Source organism: Gossypium arboreum, chromosome 1 (assembly GCF_025698485.1).
Source record: "Gossypium arboreum isolate Shixiya-1 chromosome 1, ASM2569848v2, whole genome shotgun sequence".
In the NCBI taxonomy this organism is placed as follows: Eukaryota; Viridiplantae; Streptophyta; class Magnoliopsida; order Malvales; family Malvaceae; genus Gossypium; species Gossypium arboreum.
This window is the reverse complement of record NC_069070.1, coordinates 70,922,313-70,942,219: the sequence shown is the minus strand read 5'-3', so window position 1 is coordinate 70,942,219 and position 19,907 is coordinate 70,922,313. Positions and strand designations below refer to the sequence as shown.

At 33.5% G+C, this 19,907-nt stretch overlaps 1 protein-coding gene across 5 annotated transcripts; it reads left to right on the top strand.

Moving 5' to 3' along the window:
* The first annotated feature begins 2,511 nt into the window (after positions 1-2,511).
* On the top strand, positions 2,512-8,976 carry LOC108483317 (uncharacterized). Of its 5 annotated transcripts, none has more exons than XM_053028976.1 (15): positions 2,512-2,741; positions 2,949-3,018; positions 3,239-3,340; positions 3,491-3,544; positions 3,676-3,871; positions 3,954-4,213; positions 5,212-5,365; positions 5,653-5,762; positions 5,849-5,936; positions 6,034-6,369; positions 6,447-6,521; positions 6,613-7,175; positions 7,448-7,556; positions 7,661-7,840; positions 8,436-8,976. In XM_053028976.1, the coding sequence occupies exons 4-15, from the start codon at positions 3,537-3,539 to the stop codon at positions 8,610-8,612; spliced, it is 2,256 nt and encodes a 751-aa protein (XP_052884936.1). In that variant the 5' UTR covers positions 2,512-2,741; positions 2,949-3,018; positions 3,239-3,340; positions 3,491-3,536; the 3' UTR covers positions 8,613-8,976. The 5 variants fall into 5 exon arrangements, with proteins under 5 accessions (XP_052884936.1, XP_017642136.1, XP_052884949.1 ...); XM_017786649.2 differs by having other exon boundaries at positions 2,513-2,741; positions 3,660-3,871; XM_017786647.2 differs by lacking the exon at positions 2,949-3,018.
* Positions 8,977-19,907: the final 10,931 nt, after the last annotated feature.

Here is a 19,907-nt window from a genome sequence, read left to right as displayed (position 1 = left end):
AAGGACATCGAGTAGCCGGGTCGGAACCGTTATACTCAACGCAAGGTAAGTCTTTAAGCACTTGTTGTGAGAACTCCTTGATAGATATTTTTCGAGTGATTCTCCTATTTATTAATATGATTATATGTACAATTTGAATTTAGTAAATTGCTTTACCATGATGAATTGACATAAGGCACAATGTGTGCAAAGACTATGTGGCACTATGTGTGCCGATTGGAAGGTTGAGGCATGAGGCTATCTCAAATGCACTATGTGTGCGATTCACTATGGCACTATGTGTGCGATTTACTATGGCACTATGTGTGCTATTTACTATGGCACTATGTGTGCGATTTACTATGGCACTATGTGTGCGATTTACTATGGCACTATGTGTGCGATTTACTATGGCACTATGTGTGCGATTTACTATAGCACTATGTGTGCGATTTGCTATAGCTCTATGTGTGCGAACATAATAAGCACTATGTGTGCCACATTCGGTTGTGGAAATAAATTGTGCATGAACGAGGTAAGTGATTGAGTTACTAACTAAATATCGAATTGGGATTGTACGGTGTGCGCATAAAATTATCTAGTGCATCGTTGTTCCAACTTGAGGAAACGGATCCAAATCGATTAATGACTTGGCGTTTGATTTGGTTGAAGGATTTGGCATGAGACCGAACCAAAAATTTTAGAAATTGCAGTATAGTTTGTTATGGCTGGAAACATCTATTTTGTATTATTTGATTATTCACTTATGATTGTTATTGTTGATGGTAGAGTAGTGCTTACGACTTCTTGAGTTATGTACTCATTTGGTGTGCTTATTTGTTGTTTATTTAGGTTCTTGATCCATTTTGCGTGCTTTCGGACTGTCATCGAAGTCATCACACCGTCTAGCGACTTTTTGGTATCTTCTTCTTAGATGGTTTAAGAAAACATTTCGGCATGTATAGGCTATTATGTTTTGTTTGAACTTGGTATGTAAAATTTTGAATAGCCACGCGAAAATGGCTTATAAATGTTTTGAGCATAATGTTATAATCATTCGGTATGTATATGCTCATTAAGAGGCATGGAAGTGTTTGGCAATGACCAGCCATAAAAAAAAAGGGTGGTGGAATCATGCTTATATTTTGGACCATATATAAAAAAAAGGGTGGTGGAATCATAGAAACTATGTGTTAGAGAAAGTCTACCCTAGAAAATGATGCTGGCAGCAACAGTGATGTGGATGTGAAAAATCACTAAAAATAGTAGGAATGGAATTAAATAGTGAATAAATTATGTAAATGAACCTTGATGAATCTATTTTCATATGGAAGAAACGAAACGGTTATATGAGTTGTATGTTAAGAGATATTTGGGTTTTAGTGAAACAGGGCCAGAACGGTTTCTGGATTCCCTGTTCCGACTTTGAAAATTCATTATAAATTAACCAGAAATAATTAGGAGTCATACCATATATGTATAAATTCCTCCTTGAGTCTAGTTTCTATAGAAACAAACGGAACCCGTATTGAAGTCCTGCACAGGGAGTTATTCGAGTTGTAACGCATGAAGGTCAGTGTAGTCGGCCCCTGTAACATGGGAGAGTTTAACTAATAAAATGTACTAATTGGCTTGACCAAAAATTCTAGAAAAAAAATATGTAGATGGAAATATGAGTCTAGTTTCAGAAAAAAATTACAAAGCTGATTTTCGAGTTGTAAAACTCAAGTTATGATTTTTGAAGCGACTAGCACACAGATTGGCAGCTTGTCTGGAACTTTTCAATAAGTGGTTTGAGGTCTGTTGACACCTCGTGTTCGACTCCGGCGACGGTCTCGGGTTCGGGGCGTTACAATATAGGAAGTAGTTCTAATAATCAGTTAGAAGAAATTTCTAAGAATGAACATAAATATGTATTTTTCATCATTTGTATCAGAATCTGTTTCTGATATTAATTCATATATATGGTGCGAGAAAGAGGGAGAGAGATGGGTCTAGGGAAAAGGGAGAGGACGAGTGTAGGGTAGGGATTTTCAGTTTATTTAATATTAATATAATATTTTAATTTATTATTATATTTTTTAAAATATTTATTTTATATATTTTTAAATTTTATAATTTATATATTATGATTTCTTGTCAATAATATATTTTTATTTTTATATATTTTTAAATTTATTATTATATTTTTAAAAATATTTATGTATTTTATATATTTCTTTAAAATTTTTAGAATTAGGATCAAATTGAGATAATTGTAAATTTCAAGGTTAATTTTTAAAATTATGATTAAATTGATATAATATGTAAAAGTTGAGAGTTAAATTTATTATTATATCAATTTTTTAATTGTTATATTAAGTTGCTGCTTGTGATTTTTAGAAAAGTGACTAAAATAATCAAATTATTTAATATAAATACTTAAATTATAAACCTTTTATTTTAAGTGCCTAAAATAAAAAAATTTTGATATTGGGTTAATTACATAGTTTACGCTTTAAAAAATACAATGTTGTAGGATTGGATAAAGTTGACAGGTAAATTACATCTCAACTAATCCCAAAAAGAAATTAAAAACAAAACTTGGGCGCTGGCTTCCGTACGACGGCGTTTTAGGTCCCCTAATTTTCAGATAAAGACCGTTAGGTGTAGTTTGACAAGTAAACTCGATTCAACAACGCTCAAAACCCAATTCTTTTGTATTTGATACCATAGAGTTTTGTTCCCGGAATCCCGCGTGATAAAAATGTTGAATTTCCCAGGTAATTCTTTCTTTTTTTTGGGTCTTAGATTCTGCTAATTAGTTTGTTTTTTAAAGTTAATCAGTTCTTGGATTTGATTTTTATTTTCAGTCTTTCTTATCAATTTAATTGAAAACCCTAATTTCATCAATTCATGAACGATTCCCGCTCTATCAATCTTTGAAGTTTTGAAAATTATGATATATGTACTTTTTTGTTCTTTATCAGAGCTGTGGATATGAAAGAAAAGAAAACAATCTCTCCACTTAGGCGCATTTTAGTGAATTGTACGGCACAGGTTTGTCCATGAAGTCTCAATTTGTTCTACTGATTTAGTATCATTACATCTAGTTGCGGGATTTTCTTTTTTTGTTTGCAGTACGCTTTAAGTTCATGAATGAGTAATTTTAGGTTGAAAATGAACAAAAATATGATTGCAGAAAGATATTACCTTGAACCTGCTGTTAAATTCTGCTTGTGGTCAGCTCATTGTTTCGATTACAATTGTGTCTTTTCAGGTGAATGAATACGGCGCCTGTGTTGCAGCAAAAGTTCCTGAAGTTGAACGTGATATGTGTTTGAAAGAATTTCTTGCACTAAAGACTTGCATGCAGAATACGGTATCCATATTTTAGGATTGTTTAGGAACATATTTTTATATTAAAAAAGAAATACACCGTATTTGATAATTGGGTTGCAAAGATCTTATCCTTTTCGTTCTTGAAAAACTGTGCTAAGATTAATGTTTTCAACTTTCTTTTGATTTATAGCTCCGGGGAAAGGTGTAATATTTGGAGCTTTGGGTTTGCAGTTTGTATGATAAGGTAAACCCAATGAACTTTTCTGTTTATTCTTTGATGCTAGTTTTTAAGTTATGATACATTCTTTCTTTTGTACTGATACTATCTTTTGTGCTTTATTGGTGTTATTATTCACCAGCAATTTGAATTTTCAGGCTAAAAATACAAGATAACCTTAGAAAGATGGCCTGGAAAGCTTCAAGTTCGCAAGCTAGTGTTGGTGGTCTGGGATCTGGTGCTCTATCACATGTTTTCATACAATATCCCCCTCTCCGTTGCAACATTCCTGGATCAAGAGGTTTCTATTATGATGATGGAAATAAATTACTCATCTCTCCTACATCTGACCAGGTTTAATAGTTCTGAACTTAAATAGCATTGTAGAAGCTTTTTAAATATTGCAGTTCCATATTTTACATTCTTTTCTGCACAGATCTTTTCGTGGAAAACTGCTCCATTTTCTCCTCTTGCTGCCCCTATCACTGATTCGATAACTGAAGGGCCTATCTGTTCTGTCCGGTTTTCTCTAGATGAAAAGATTATAGCAGTCCAACGGTCCAATATTTCTATACAATTTTGGCATAGAGAAACAGAGGAAACTTTCACTCACAGGTGCAAATCCGAGTCAGAGAGTATACTGGGGTTCTTCTGGACAGATTGTCCATCATGTGATATTGTAATTGTGAAGACCAGGTAGGGAGAAGTTTCTTGTCTGTCTTACTTGTACGGTGGATAATGATTTTGTCATTGTGTATATCTCAAACTGATGTTTTACATATGAATTTAGCTTCTACTGAGATATGATTTTCCTGGAAAGGAATAAAATTTTGTATGATAGCAATGTTACTTTGAAGCTGAATTCTCACTTCACTTTAACTTGGATATCTAATGTACAAAGTTTCCATGGTTATACTGGTTACTAGAAGTTTTTGTTACTTGCCAACTATTTGGTAATTACTTTCTTTTTTTTACTTCTCTAAAAGAGGAGCATGACAACTTATAGTTTAGAATCTCTGTCCAAATCCAACCCAACCCTTATTACTCAAACTATGCTTCAGTGTGAAATTTGGAGTTACACTTAGCATGCATAAAAAGGATGTTAAATTCACCTATTCGACATCCTTCTATCCTACCCTAATTATTTATAGCAATGACACTCTTTCAGGCAATGCAACTAGGTAAAGAAGTTTTAGAACTTCTGTATTAGTCATGGCTCTGTGCATTTTCTTTTGCGATTTTTCTATGAAACTCTGCTGTCTTTTCTGCATGGCCAAAGACAGAAGTAATGAATATGAAAACAGAAAGGAAAATGATTATCAATTTTGGGAAGTATTTGTTGTTAGAAATTTTATCTGCCTGTGTGAAGGAGAACAAAGTATGAAAGCTATTTTTGAGGAGATGCTTCTCTAGCATGGATCCTGATTAACCACTGATTTCCTATTCCAAAATCAATTCTCTTGCATTTTATACTTGTAAATTTCATTTAGGAACTTAAATGGATTTTGCATCTTACATAATCAAGTCAACCTTCAAGATCTGCAATCGTCATTGTCCATGTTATTGAAAATAATCATCCTTCTTTTAGCTTTATGCGTTATGTTGTTATACTTATTTCTATTTTTCCTTTTCATGTTTCTACTTGCACCAAAGATTTAATGTACTCTATTTACTGAAATGAAATTTAATTGCAGTGGGTTGGACTTGTTTGCTTATGATTCTACCCCGAAGTCACTTATCTTGGTTGAGACAAAGAAATTGGCTGTTAGTTGGTATGTCTACACACATGAGAGCAGATTGATTCTCCTTGCTTCAGGAATGCAGTGCAAGACGTTCCATGGATTTCAGGTATGGTTATGAGCTTCACCAGCTCTATTTCTAGAATCCTCCTAGATTTAGTCTCTACATTGGCTAGGCTATGTGCCCTATGCACGAAATAAACTTTGAAATTGGTCTTGGTGATAAATGTGAGAAAATGGAAAACTGAAGTTATTCAACTACTTAAGTGCACATGAATACGTAGCATCAAAGTGCACAACTCCCTTCTGATACCTTTAATGAACAGTACAGATAGATTATGATCCTTTTTGTTCCCAGTTCCATTGATTTGACATGTTTCTATCTCTTATCTTCAGCTTTCATCTGCTGGGATTATTCGATTACCAAAGTTTGAGATGGTAATGGCTAAACCTGAAGCTAACAGTAAGCCTGTCCTTGCTTCTGAAGATGTCTATATTGTCACTGTGTATGTTTCTTTCACTGTTTTTGCTTGTATACTAAATTGATTGATAAATGATTTATATATTAATATTTGCTTTTACACTATGACAGTTATGGGAGAATTTACTGCTTGCAAGTTGATAGAGTTGCAATGGTACTGCATTCATATCGGTTTTACCGTGATGCTATTATCCAACAGGTAGGGTTACTCAAAACTGCCTCTAGTTAGTTTCAGGTACAGGCTCTATTCAATTGGTTTTGAGTTGGAATTGTAACCATATTCATTCCATTTGCAGGGTTCATTACCAATTTACTCGAGCAAGGTTGCTGTGAGTGTGGTTGATAATGTACTACTTGTGCACCAAGTAGATGCAAAAGTTGTTATACTCTATGACATATTTGCAGATTCTCGAGCTCCCATATCTGCCCCACTTCCTGTACTATTGAGGGGTTTTCAAAGGTCCGATATTTCTAATTCTCGACCTAGCACCAAGGAAAGTGAAAGTTCAGAGGCCTCTGATTCAAATGATAATGAAGCAATTATTTATGGAGCTGACTGGACCTTTTTGGTTCCTGACCTTATATGTGATGTAGCTAATAAGCTTTTATGGAAGATCCACTTAGACTTGGAGGTAAGTCCTGTTGGTCATACTTTGTTATCTTTTTATAGTTAATTCTCGTAATTACTGCTCCCTTTCTCTCTTTGCAGGCAATTTCTGCTAGTTCCTCTGAAGTTCCATTGGTATTGGAATTCTTGCAAAGACGAAAGTTGGAAGCCAACAAGGTCAATTCTCAGCTATCTTCTTTCTCTTTCCACAATAAAGGGTGATATAATCATTAACCAGTTTTAGCATATATTGTTCCTGCTATTTCAGGCGAAACAACTATGTTTGGCAATTACGCAAACAATGATTCTAGAACACAGACCTATCACCGTGGTTGCCAAGGCAATGGATGTATTAGTCACCTCGTATTCGCTCTCTCTTAAAACTGGCAGTTATTTCAAGGGAATAAAGACTGAGAGGATCCCCTCAAGTGTGCCAAATGTGAGTGGCCCAGGGCAAGCCACAGGTGTATTCACCAGCAGAACCGATGGAAAATCTGTCCAACATGAACCTGCTACCAGAGTCAACAGTGTATCTTTTAGTAGACCTTCAACTTATTCGTCTTCAGAGACGGAGGATAATTGCAGCTTTGAACCATCGAAAATCAGCTCAAATGATACTCAGTTTGTTGGTGGCAAAGTGGATGCAAGTGCTGAAAGTTCTACCACTGATAATCCATTAAATGCTAGTGTTTCTGAGCAGCAGAAGTCTCAGCTCACTTCACCTGCAATTTCACCCGATGAGATGTACAGATCTGTCTTTGCTCCTATTGAGGAAGAGATGACTGTGGAGCCTTCTTATCTGGTTGCCATCATTCTTGAGTTTTTTCGATGGTATGGTAATGATTTGAAGTGGTTTACAACTCTTGTGCATGGCAATTCTAAAGGATTCTTAGAATGTGATTGAAACTTCTAAAGAACTACTTTAATCATATCTGGATATATAAACAAAGCTTCCTGTTGTGGATAAACTGTTGTTTAATCATGTTTGCTTAGCCATTTATATGGTAAATAGAAACGTAGGTTATCCAATAAATCATTTCTTGGTTACTGAGGAAGTAGTTTGTACTTTGCTCCATGAAATCTTATTCATTTCCTTTCTGCAGTGCCAACTTAGAAAGGGTCAAAGTGCATCCAAGCCTATATGTGTTAACTATTCAACTATTGGCCCGCAGTGAGCAATATGCAGAACTTAGTTTGTTCATCATAAACAAGGTTTAACAAATCTCTTTACCTCCACAATAAGTGTGCCTTGAATTAGAATGAAAAGTTATTGACTGGATTGGCATTTTTTAAGAGTTTAAATTCTCGTGTTACAGGTTATTGAGCCCTCAAAAGAAGTTGCTCTACAGCTGCTAGAATCAGGTCGTCAAAGTTTGCAAATTAGGAAGCTGGGTTTGGATATGCTAAGACAGCTTTCTTTGAATCATGATTATGTGTTGTTATTAGTGCAAGATGGATATTATCTTGAAGCTTTACGTTATGCACGGAAGCATAAGGTAATCCTTTATTTGATAACTGCATCAAATAATATTTCTTCATTAACCTGTATGTATATGTAAAATGCCAGTTCTACGAATTAGAACTGTATGCATAATTTTCTTCATTGACACATGGTTAGTAAAGTTTTCTTGAGATCTGTTGGGTTTTCCTGTAATGGAGAAGCAACCTTGTCACATTTCACCAACATGTTGGTAAATTTGCATCTCAGATTACCCTTTCTGTAACTATGCATATTTCTGAAGATTAGGTTGTTACCTAATTCTTTACTTGTTTAAAGTTGCCAGCAAGATATCGGTATTTGATGGCATTTCCTTGTTGCTCCTGTTCGTCATTTATCTCAAAATACACTTGTCCGACACACATCCGGATCTGGGTACAGGGATGACTCTCTAAGGATCCTCCAAATACGTGAAAATCATAGAAAGATCTGAGCATACCTGTATCGAACACATTCCCACCCACATCCAACACTCATACCTGTGTTTGAGTACCATAGGGCATTTCTCCAAATGCTTGATGATCATGTCTAACTCTAAGCTTGGTTTGATAAAGTTTGAAAGATTTGTGACAGAAATATTTTTAATTGTTCAGGTCACTACTATCCGGCCATCATTATTTCTTGAAGCAGCATTTACCTCCAATGACTCGCAACATCTAGCAGCGGTTTTGAGATTCTTTTCAGATTTCATTCCTGGCTTCCGAAGCACCTCGGATTTCTTTACGTACTACAACGTTCTCAATGAGATGAGCTCTTCAGTAACTGCTTAAGAGGTAATAAGGAGGAAGAAAACTGTGTAATTGCCAGTCATTATTATAGGTATATGTGATTTGCTGTTGAAGTTTTGATCACTTTCTAAATAATACAATGCCAACTATCCCAATCATATGAAATGTAGAACATAAAAAAAATTGAACAGTTGGGATTAGATTCCTAGCGAGGGCAGAAGAAATATCATACTTTTCTTCATTTACACTTGTGAAGAACTGATCATTTATGTCTTAATATTCGAACAAATATTTCACTTTGTAATTTTCATACGTTATTAGCATTTCGTTTCTTTTTTTATATGCACATCTGTATAGCTGCCATATTTACATATGTATATAGAGGATAATATTCACATCTTTATAACTGCTACATATTTCTGTTATTATTATAAATATAGGATCATTATGATGCTTACTACTAATGAAGTAAAAGACTCCACAAGCGGAGTTAGGATGCTACCACTCTGCCATGGGTCCTTTGCTTTCAATTAGCGATGATGGAAGCAGGCAAAGCAAGTTATGGTTGTATGGACTTGGATTCGGATATTAAGGTTTTAGATAATATTTTAATTATCATTTGCAGCGGATTTAGAGTAAAGGTCGATAATAGATTTAGATTTGAATATCTATTTTTTAGATTTATTGAATTTAAATATTTGTAGATAAATTAATTTGTAAGAAAAAATAAAACGTCCATAAGGACGTTGATATGGAATAACTTCCAAAAGGAAGTTACAAAGTTTTTCAAATAAAAAACTGCCGTGAGGCAGTTTGTATTAAAGAAAAGGAGAGTGGCTTCCTTCCTTGAGAGAAGTAACCGATAAAGAAAACAGGCATTCTGCCACTGTAAACTGGAAGGAAGTTTTACATCTTTTATTTAATGGCACTCGGCTTCGTAAAGAAAATGAAATTTGGTCATTGATAAATATATATATATATATATGTATGTATGTATGTATGTATGGCTATGAATCTTAACGAAAACGGCATTTTGTGATTTATCCATTAATAATAGAATTGTTAGATGGAGATGGATATCAAACAATCCTGTATTTATTATTGTTGTTTAGTTTATTTATGCGGTAATTTATATTGGTATCAAAGCTCTTAAATTTTAATTTCTAGTCTATTAGATGTCATTTTGTTAAAACGTTAAAATCTGTTGGAAACTATATATAATTATAGAAATGTGTACATGACCACAAATTTTGATTTCATATTTATTAGATCCTAAAATTTTTATTTTTTAAAATCGAGAATGAAATAAGTTTCTTTAATAATGGCAAAATGCTCCTTTTTTAACTTCCTGAAGCAACTATATAGTTTCAAAATATTGATTTCTAGTTTTAGGCAATGTTTTTGAGACGCCTTCGAGGTTTTCAAGTTTTATATTAAAAGAAAAAAAAAAAACCTTGAGAAGCACCTTTTTTTCTTTATATAATTTATATATATATATATATATATATATATATATATATATATATAAATTTCAACATATAATTGAAAGAAACAGGATGTCAATGATAATTTTTGTTATTGATTTTGGGAGATCTTGTAACACATAATTTATTTTAAACATTTTTATCATTATAATTTTATTTAATAGACTATTAAAAGTACAAGACATGTCTTGTAGTTAAAAGGTATACTCAACAAAAAGAATTGACAATAAAAGGTTTTTCTCTTGCGTTGAGGTTTACCTTCATGCATTTAATTATGGCTAAATATGAAAATCTGGAAGAGGAAATTTATATGGAACAATCAATGGGTTTCATTGACAGTGATATCTATTTATGTTATTATCTTCTAGATAGTAGTACATTATTTTCATCAAGAAATCGTTTAGTATAATGTTATCATAATTGACGAAGGCCATTGTATACATGTTATATCATAATTCAAATAATTAAATTTAATTCAAATAGGTTCAAAGTTTGTACCATTATTCGAAAATTATTTTATACTAATATTTTATATGCTTTATAATTAAATTTTGTATAAAAATATTTGATATATAATTAATCTGATTTAAAATAAAAGAACTTATTCAAATTTGATTTAATATGAGCCAAACAAATAGCTTAAAGTTTAGAGAGACCTTATTACCATTCATAGAGTAAATAAAATATTTTTAATTTTTAGAAAAAAATTATATTTTTCATATTTTTAAAATTTATTTTTATTTTTTAATTTTAGTGTTTTTAATTTTCCACCAATTTTTTTATACATTTATTAAAAATACAAATAAAGGCTTTTAACTTTTAAAACATTTTTTGTGATTGCTTATGTACTTTTAAAGAGTAATGATCAAATTGAAAGAAACTATAAATGATGAAGGTTAAAAAATTTCTAACTACAAAATTGACGAAGGAACCAAGATTAAAAAAAAAAAGTATGAGGATTCAATTTTTCAAAATTGAAGTATAGGAATTGATGAGAGAACAATAGAATAGGATTGTAAGCTTTCCAAGTTGCAAGTTTGACTTAGGGCTCTAGACTAAATCGAAGGAAACTTGGTGTTGAAATCAACCTGAAAGACACAGACACTTAAGTTAGAATATAAGCAATTTTAACAGCAAAGAAATTAGACAAAAATAAGAATGAATGAACACAATCTTGAAGGCTAAATCCTGAGCAGATGATAGACTATGTATGTGTGTCTCGTACACTTTGATGTAAGTAAAAGTCTGAGTTCGAATAGATAAGGAACCGAAAGTTGGTGCCTTGGGTGTACAACTTTGTAGTATGTAGTGTCATTCACAGCAGTGGAATTCGTAGCCCGAGACATTGGTAAATGATATCCTTCATTGGAATTACATGGTTGATGAAAAGTAAACATGGCCACGGGTCGTTCGTCTTTGTGATGGATGACTTGATCACTATGTGATCGTAATTGAGTTTTCATTAAGTAAGGTGTAATTGTTACCATGAGATAAAATAGGATCATATTGGAAGAACGAATATTAACCCAAAGAGATTAAGCATATCCTATGATGGTAACACACTTATGACAAGGTCATTGGACGAGCACTAGTCGAGTTGATTTCATAATGGTATGTCGTTGGGGAGAGCTCAGTAACTATACTATAGTGGAATAACTTCATGACTAAATAAGTTTATAATTAATAGGCAAAAAGCTGAAACTTAATAATAAATCATTTGAGCCTCAATTGCATATGTGCAACCAGTCCTTCCGCTAGCTTATTGTCGCGAAATTATCGAATGATGTGCAAGTGTACACAGTCGTCAAAGTAGTAAGCATAGAATATTCTCTCCATAATGATTGTATATGAAAGACAAATATTGTGAAATTTATCAAATGATAAGTTGGTGATAGAAATAAGACTATGAATTGAGTTAACTTGTAACACCCCTAACCCGTATCCGTCGCCGGAATAGGGCTATGAGGTATTACCGATCAATCACATCACAAAAGCATACATTTCTCATACATTAAGTATTTCCATATAAACATCAATCAAACATAATCACATTGTCCCTTAAGAGGGCCTACAAGGCCTTAAATATGTTTTAGAGGTGGTTCGGGACTAAACCGATTACATATAAAAACTTTGGGAACTTATAAAATTTTTCATGAAATCAGGGGTCACATGCCTATGTGACCAAGCCGTGTCCTCACACGGCCACCAGACACACCCGTGTCCAGGCCATGTGGAAACAGGGCATACATACTGACTTGGCCGCACGGGCGACCACACGCCCGTGTGTCTGGCCCCTGTGCCTATTCAAAATGGTCACACACGCCCATGTGCCAAGGCTGTCTGCCACACACGACCAGTAGACACGCCTGTGTATTTAGGCCGTGTAACCCACTGACTTGACCTTTAACTAAGCTTCAGGGGACACAAGGTCGTGTACCAAGGCCATGTGTCACACATGGTCGAGCCACACACCCGTGTGCTCAGCCTATATGGATGAAAATAGGCTTGTTTCAAACCACATTTCTCACCCAAACTTAACCACCTGCAACAGGTCATATAGTACTAATATCATACACAAATAAGTAGCCAACCATACCAATTTCATGTACAAATGCCATTACATTCCAATCATTTTATCTATTCATATATAACCATTTGACTAATAAAAAACTTACCAAATCGACTTGATTTAATAGCCATAATTCACCTATATAATTTGACTTATGAATTCAACTAACTGTACATATGAATTCAACTAACTCCACATCTTTACTAACTTTAAAACACACATATAACACATATCATAATCAAGTCATGTAGCCACCAAATTGGCATTCAAATATCAAAACTAAACCAAGCATATACATGTCACTTACCAAATGACTATCTGAGCTATTTGAACCATAACCAAACTTATCAAGATATATCATTTTACAAGGCAATATACACACCAAACTAACATCATTTTCAAGTCACATCTCATGGCTAATTACATCAAACACATAGGCATCAATTCCCAAAATTTATTTATACTCATCAAATAACCACAATACCTATACATGCCATATAACCAATATCAAAAAGCTTAGAAATACCAAACCATAGCTGGATAGTGTGATTAGATCTCCAACGACTTCCAACCCGAGCAAGCCTTCGAAAATTTATAAACATAGGAAAGAAAACAAAGTAAGCTATAAAGCTTAGTAAGCTCGTATGGTAATAAACTCAACTTATCGAATAAACACATATTAAGTATTTACATATATCATAATGTTACTCACTGCTTTCACCTTTATACCATGAATCCCTTCACATAGTTAACCAAGAGTTTCACATGTTTATTCATAGCAGTGTTCATATAGATCTAACACATTCTTACCAATTCATTCACATTTACAAGTACATAAGCAAATATATATATAACTTTATTCAATCCAATATCCATCACGTTTTATTTAGTAAATATGTGTAACATCCCAAAATAGGGCCTAGTCAGAATAGTGGTTCGAGACCACAAATCTGACATCAAAATATTTATTTTGATGATTATTATGAGGCCTAGAATATGAGTATAAGCATGTGTTAAAGTTTCATGAAGAAATTCTAAGTATAAGGTGTTCAATTGGAAATTAGGGACTAAATTGAATAAATTGCAAAACTTGATTTCTAGAAGCAATTTGTATGAAATTGCTGTAGATTATGAATTAGAAGGTCTTGGAGAGCAATTTTCCCAAATTCTAAATTTTTGGACAAAAAAGAGCTTACATGGTTAAAATTTTAAAGAAAGGGCATGAGGGCATTTTGGTCATTTGGCTTTTTAATGAAATAAAATGGAAAAAATCAAGGCAAAATCAGCCATTTTCTTCCCCATAGCTGCCGAATTTCTCTTGTCACCATAGCTAGGGTTTCAAGCTTTCCAAGCTCAATAGTAAGTGCTCCCAAGCCCCATTTTTAATGTTCTTTGTATTTTTGAAATCCCGGTAGCTTGCTCTCTCCATTTCTACCCATATTTCATGCTAGGGTTCATGTTTAAAAATTTACCCATGCATGGGTTGCTTGTTTTTTGATAGATTATGGAGGAATATAAAAGATTAATGTGTGTTAAACATCTTTTCCTAGTTGATTTTCATGAAAAACCCTTATAGGGACTATTTTGCAAAAGATGTAAATGTGTGGTAGAAATGAGAAAATAATGGATAATGTGGGCTAATATAAGAAGGAAAGGTGTTCAGCTAGGCTTGGGTAAGATAAAAAGTGCATGTGTTTCATTATACGAGCCTAAGGATTAAATCGTAAAAATATAAAGGGTTAGGGGCAAAATGGTCATTGGACTGAGGGTAAATATTAAACTTGAAATGTATAATTTGGGGTATTAATGAGTTAATTTTGCTGTTATAGACCCCGAGGAACAGATTCTAGAGGTCGATTGTGGTAAACGTAAGGTTTCGGAATAACCGAAACATATCTCTGAAACGAATACCAAGTAAGTTCGGATAAATTAAAGTAAACCCTTTATATGCGTAATTGAATGATTTATGAATGCATGATGATTGCATTTATTATTAGCATGAAATATCATGGAAATGCATATTTGATGGTAACATGTGAAAAATGTCTCGGATAAGGTTGACAAAGGGAATTCGATGGATAAACCCTCATTGATATGTGTAAAGAGATCCTGCATGTGTTCCAGTAAAGATTTAGCCCGGACGGGTAATCCGTGATCTCGAGCATGGAAAGGATCTAGCCCAGACAAGTGTTCCTTGAATGATCGAGCCTCCCGAAGAGTATATGTGCATTGAGGATTTAGCCCGGACGGGTAATCCTATTAGGGTCTGAATTTAGCCTGGACTGGTAATTCAGATCCAAGTTCATTAAGGGTGTTTGTCGTTAAAAGGGATTTAGCCTAGACTGGTAATCTCGACATCACCTTATGAGTTTATGATATGGGAGATTTAGCCTGGACTAGTAATCCTGCCATGAGATGTGAGGTTCGCGGGAGTGCATATATGTGAAATGATCATTTGTAAGAATTGACGGATAATGGGTATTCCATCGAGATTTTCTAGAAACTCAACGAGATTAATATGATGTATGTCAATAAAATGATGAATGATGAGCTCATCTACATAAATTACATGATGCTTTGTTATGTGACTAACTCATTGATTGAGTGCATGTGATAGAAAATCACTTCATAACTGATGATTTCATGATTTAAGTGGGATGTATGCTAATTACTCGGTAAGTTTACTTTTTGGTTATTTGAGCTTACTAAGCATGAAAATGCTTACCCCCTCTCTTTTCCCTGTTTTACAGAGCTCAAGGACTCATAAGGATTGGAAGACGGTTGGAGAAGCAACACACTATCAACTAGTCAAGCTTTGGTATGAAGACACTTCTATTTTGTTAATGGCATGTATAGGGCTTTGAGTATTTTGTCATATGTGTCATTTGAATTGCCAAACGAAGGCATGTAAACATGCATTCATCTTTTTGTATAGGCCATGGAAATTGGCATATTTGAAAGTAGGCTATGACCTGCCTTTATATGCAAGTTTATGTTTTTATATGATGGGTTGCTACAATTGGCAATGGGTTCAAAAACGAGCCAAATTTTGAATGTGCTACAATAATAAAAGAACCCATAAATACTGGATGGGAAATAACCTTTTTGTATGAAACCAATGATATGAGGTTTTCATACAACTAACTTCACCAAGATCATTTACAAGTGTATAATCATGTTTTACTTTCAATTTGGTATCTATAAGAAGAAGAGGAAGTAGAAAGGGGTGACTAAAGGCTTGGAAAATAGCCTATTAAGGTCCACATGGTTAGACACACGGGCGTGTGTCTAGGCCGTGTGTGACACACAGTGCATCCCCATGGGCGTGTGGTATGGCTGTGTGTCCCCTGCACCTAAAACTTTAAGTTAAATTAGTACATGGGTAGGACACACGGGCGTGTGTCTTAGCCGTATTAATTTAACAAAATGCTCAAGTTTTGGACACGGGGTGAGCCCACGGGCGTGTGTCTTGGTTGTGCCTAAAAGTCAGTGTTGCCCATGGGTTAGAGGCATGGACGTGCCCTAGGCCACACGGGCGTGGGTGACCACACGTCCCATCATACACAGGCGTGTGACACTTCTAAATAAGGAAAGTTTCTAAAGTTATTAGATGTTCCCGGTCCTATCCCGAACTATCTCTATGTATATTTAAGGCCTTGAAGGTCCATTTAAGGGACAAGATGTGAATGTCTGAAAGTTTCAAATCTGAGCTAAACCTGGTGAGTCGATTTAGTATGTTTTAAATGTAAAGTTCCGGTAATACCTCGAATCCTATCCTGATAACGGATACGGGTGAGGGGTGTTACAATATGAATCATGTTAAATGTCATTAAATAACGGTATTTCTCACACTATGTGCCATATGTATATTTAATTAAAACAACTATAACTCATATCTCACATATCATTCAATTCATGCCTCATTATAGCCAAATAAACATATTTTGGCATGAAACATACTTATACATAAATCTTTCTCATTTCATATACACAATACACTATGAACTCACCAAATTACCTTCATTCGATTCTCATATAGGTTCTGTACATACCTGTATTACTTAATTCGATTGTACTTCCATTCTCATCTTGACTATGCCCGTTGAATCGATCGGAATTGTTAAGGATACTCAGCAATCACATATAACTTGTACAATGCCATATCCTAGATATGGTCTTACATGTAATCAAATATCGATGCCATTGTCCCAAACAGGGTCTTATATGTAATCGATTAGCGATGCCAATATCCCAGACATGGTCTTACATGTAATCACATCTCGGTAACCTAATGTCATGACATTTGTATCCTATACTATTCCTAAGGTTCGTACGAGACTTTCGGATATCATAACTCTGTCAATTTTGAATCATAATCATGACCATTCAGCATTCAATTCAATTCAATAATAAATAAGCATTCATAAGACAATTTAAGTATGTTTGTTAGCATACAAACTTACTTCGATCGTTAAAACGACTGAACGGATCGACTAGTCCGATACTTTATCTTTTCCTCGATTTATACCCGTATTTTGCTTTTCTCAGTCTAGTTATAAACAAAGTCAGCTTGTTTAATCAACAATTCATTCAATTTAACACAATTTACATATTTTGGCAAAATTATACTTTTGCCCCTTTTATTACACATTTTTACAACTTAGTCCTTATCACATAAAATTACAATTTCATGCAATTAAGGACAAGCCCATGCTAGTCGAATTTTACCCATACCACTAGCAGCCCATATTTTCCAAATAATCACACTTTTAACTACAAAATTTTAATAATTCACAATTTAGTCCAAAATTGACATTTTTACCAAAATTCACTTTACAAAACTTGTATATCTAACAACAATAATTTATTTTCTATCATAAATTATCAAAATATAAATTTAATCAATAATGGTAAAATTCACATACTTTAACAGTTCAAAAATCGGAGATACGGGCTAGATAGATTACGAAGCAACGATCTCAAAAACGTAAAAATTATTAAAAACCGAACAAATTGCACTTACAAGCATGAGATTATGTTGGCCGAACCTCAAAAACACCCATGGCTTCTTTCTCTTTTCATTTTCGATGAAGATGAAGTACAAAATTGATGCATGTTTGGTTTCATTAAATTAATCTTTAATAATTAACTTATTATTTTATCCTTAAAATAAAACCATTAAACATGCATAAATAATACCCATAAATGTCCATTCACACTTAAAATGGTTTAATTACCATTTGAGGACTTCTACTTTAAAAACCATAACTAATAAGCACCTTTAGCTTATAGAACTGAACTTTTAAACTTTACGCGATTTAGTCCTTTTTACCGAATTAACCACTCAAACGGTAAAATTTCTTCACGAAATTTTCACACAACTCTAATATCATACTGTAAATATTAAAATAATAATAAATTAAATTTTTTGACATCAAATTTGTGGTCCCAAAATCACTATTTCGATTAACCCTAAAAACGGGCTGTTACATAACTATTAACCTAAATTAAATTACTAAGTATGCTAAAACAAATGAAAGTGAAATACAGAATAATTAGTAGCAAATCACAAGATTAATTTACTATGACATGTAGGAGCTAGATTAATTTATTTCCTTAACTTAAAATTATTAAAAGCAATATCAATGTTATGATAGAACCATGGCAATTTGGCTATTTACTAACCCATAATTTAAAGTTATGAAGTCATACTTTTTTAACCTTTAAGTTTATTTAGCATACTTCTATGAAGTCATACTTTTTTTTTAACATCATATAGGGGTTAAGCAAGGTAACAATATTGCTAAATATCATTACTAATTTAATCATTAAGAGACCAAATATGGACCATTCAAATATTGCGTTTACTAATTACCATCTTGTTTGGATTAAATAACTAATTCATATGCTTCCCTACATTAATTATGCATGAGTAAGTATGTTCATTATTTTATTTGAATGAATAAACAACCAAAGCACCTAGCAACATCAATAGAGTATTAATAACATAAGCTAAGAGATTGCAATCAATCTAGCATCAAAAAAATTAAGTCATCATCATTAAATTGAAAGCAAAAGAGTAAATGGCAACATGTTTGTCAACTTTGAACAAAATAAAAGATTAAAGGGAAATAAATTAGAAGTCGATTCCCATGATTTTTCATGGCATCACTCGTGTTGTTTTTCTCCCTTTCTTCTCATTTGCTCCTATGCATAATGTAGCGCCCCAAACCAGTTCGAGATGGTCTAACCCGAATCTAACACGGCACATTAGTCACCAAAGTGACCCAGAACGCAACACAACAATTTTGCATGCAATTAACTATTCATTTACTTGGTCAACCATCAACGGAAGTCTCATGCATGCATAATAGCTCATACATAATCATAGGCAAATATTTAAAATCTAGTTGCATGCTTTTCTAACATGTTTTACTGGAATTAAAACATAGGCCCACAATCGAAATTTCACATCCAAAACATGTGAACATACATGTAACAACAATTAAAAATGTGCTTTTCAGTTCTAAAATCTTTTTAAGAGTATTAGAGAAAGAATCATTTTAATCTGATTAGTAAATCTTAGCTAATTTTAAATCAAGTGATTTAGGAACTAAATTAAAAGAATGACAATATTAAATTAATCGTATTTCAAACTTATCTAACGAGTCATGTAATTAAGCACTTAAGTTTCAAGTATGTGCATTTTAAGTGTGTTTTATAACCATTTCGACCTCTAATTGCACTACTTAAGTCTAGGGACTAAATTACAAAACTGGGAAAACCAAGTTGAACCACGTCGGGACAATGCGAACCACGCCGTTGCACTATAGTCTAGAGGGCTCTGCTTGTCTCGATGACACGACTGGGGCATCCCAATGCTCATTCCATGTCCCAAAAATTTTTGAACGTCTTCATGATGACACCTACAATTTTGTAGCAAACAGTCCTACAATTTTTGCAACTCAAGGTTTGGATGCTTCCTCACTCATCGTCTCGTGCTTTTAAGGTCTAAACTAAGTTCATACAAGTCATATTGCTTTCAATACACATTCTAAACATGTTCAAATATACCATAACATATCTTAGCATAATTTGACATACCAAGTAATCAATTCATGCTTACATACAATACTAGTTTCCAAAGTCAATTACTCAACTCACCAAATCAACACATCATGTTTTGCTATAAAAACCTATATGTACCAACCAAACATAATGATCAGTTCAAACCTGCCAAAAACACCACCATGTTATTTTGTCCATTAACTCACATTTCAATCG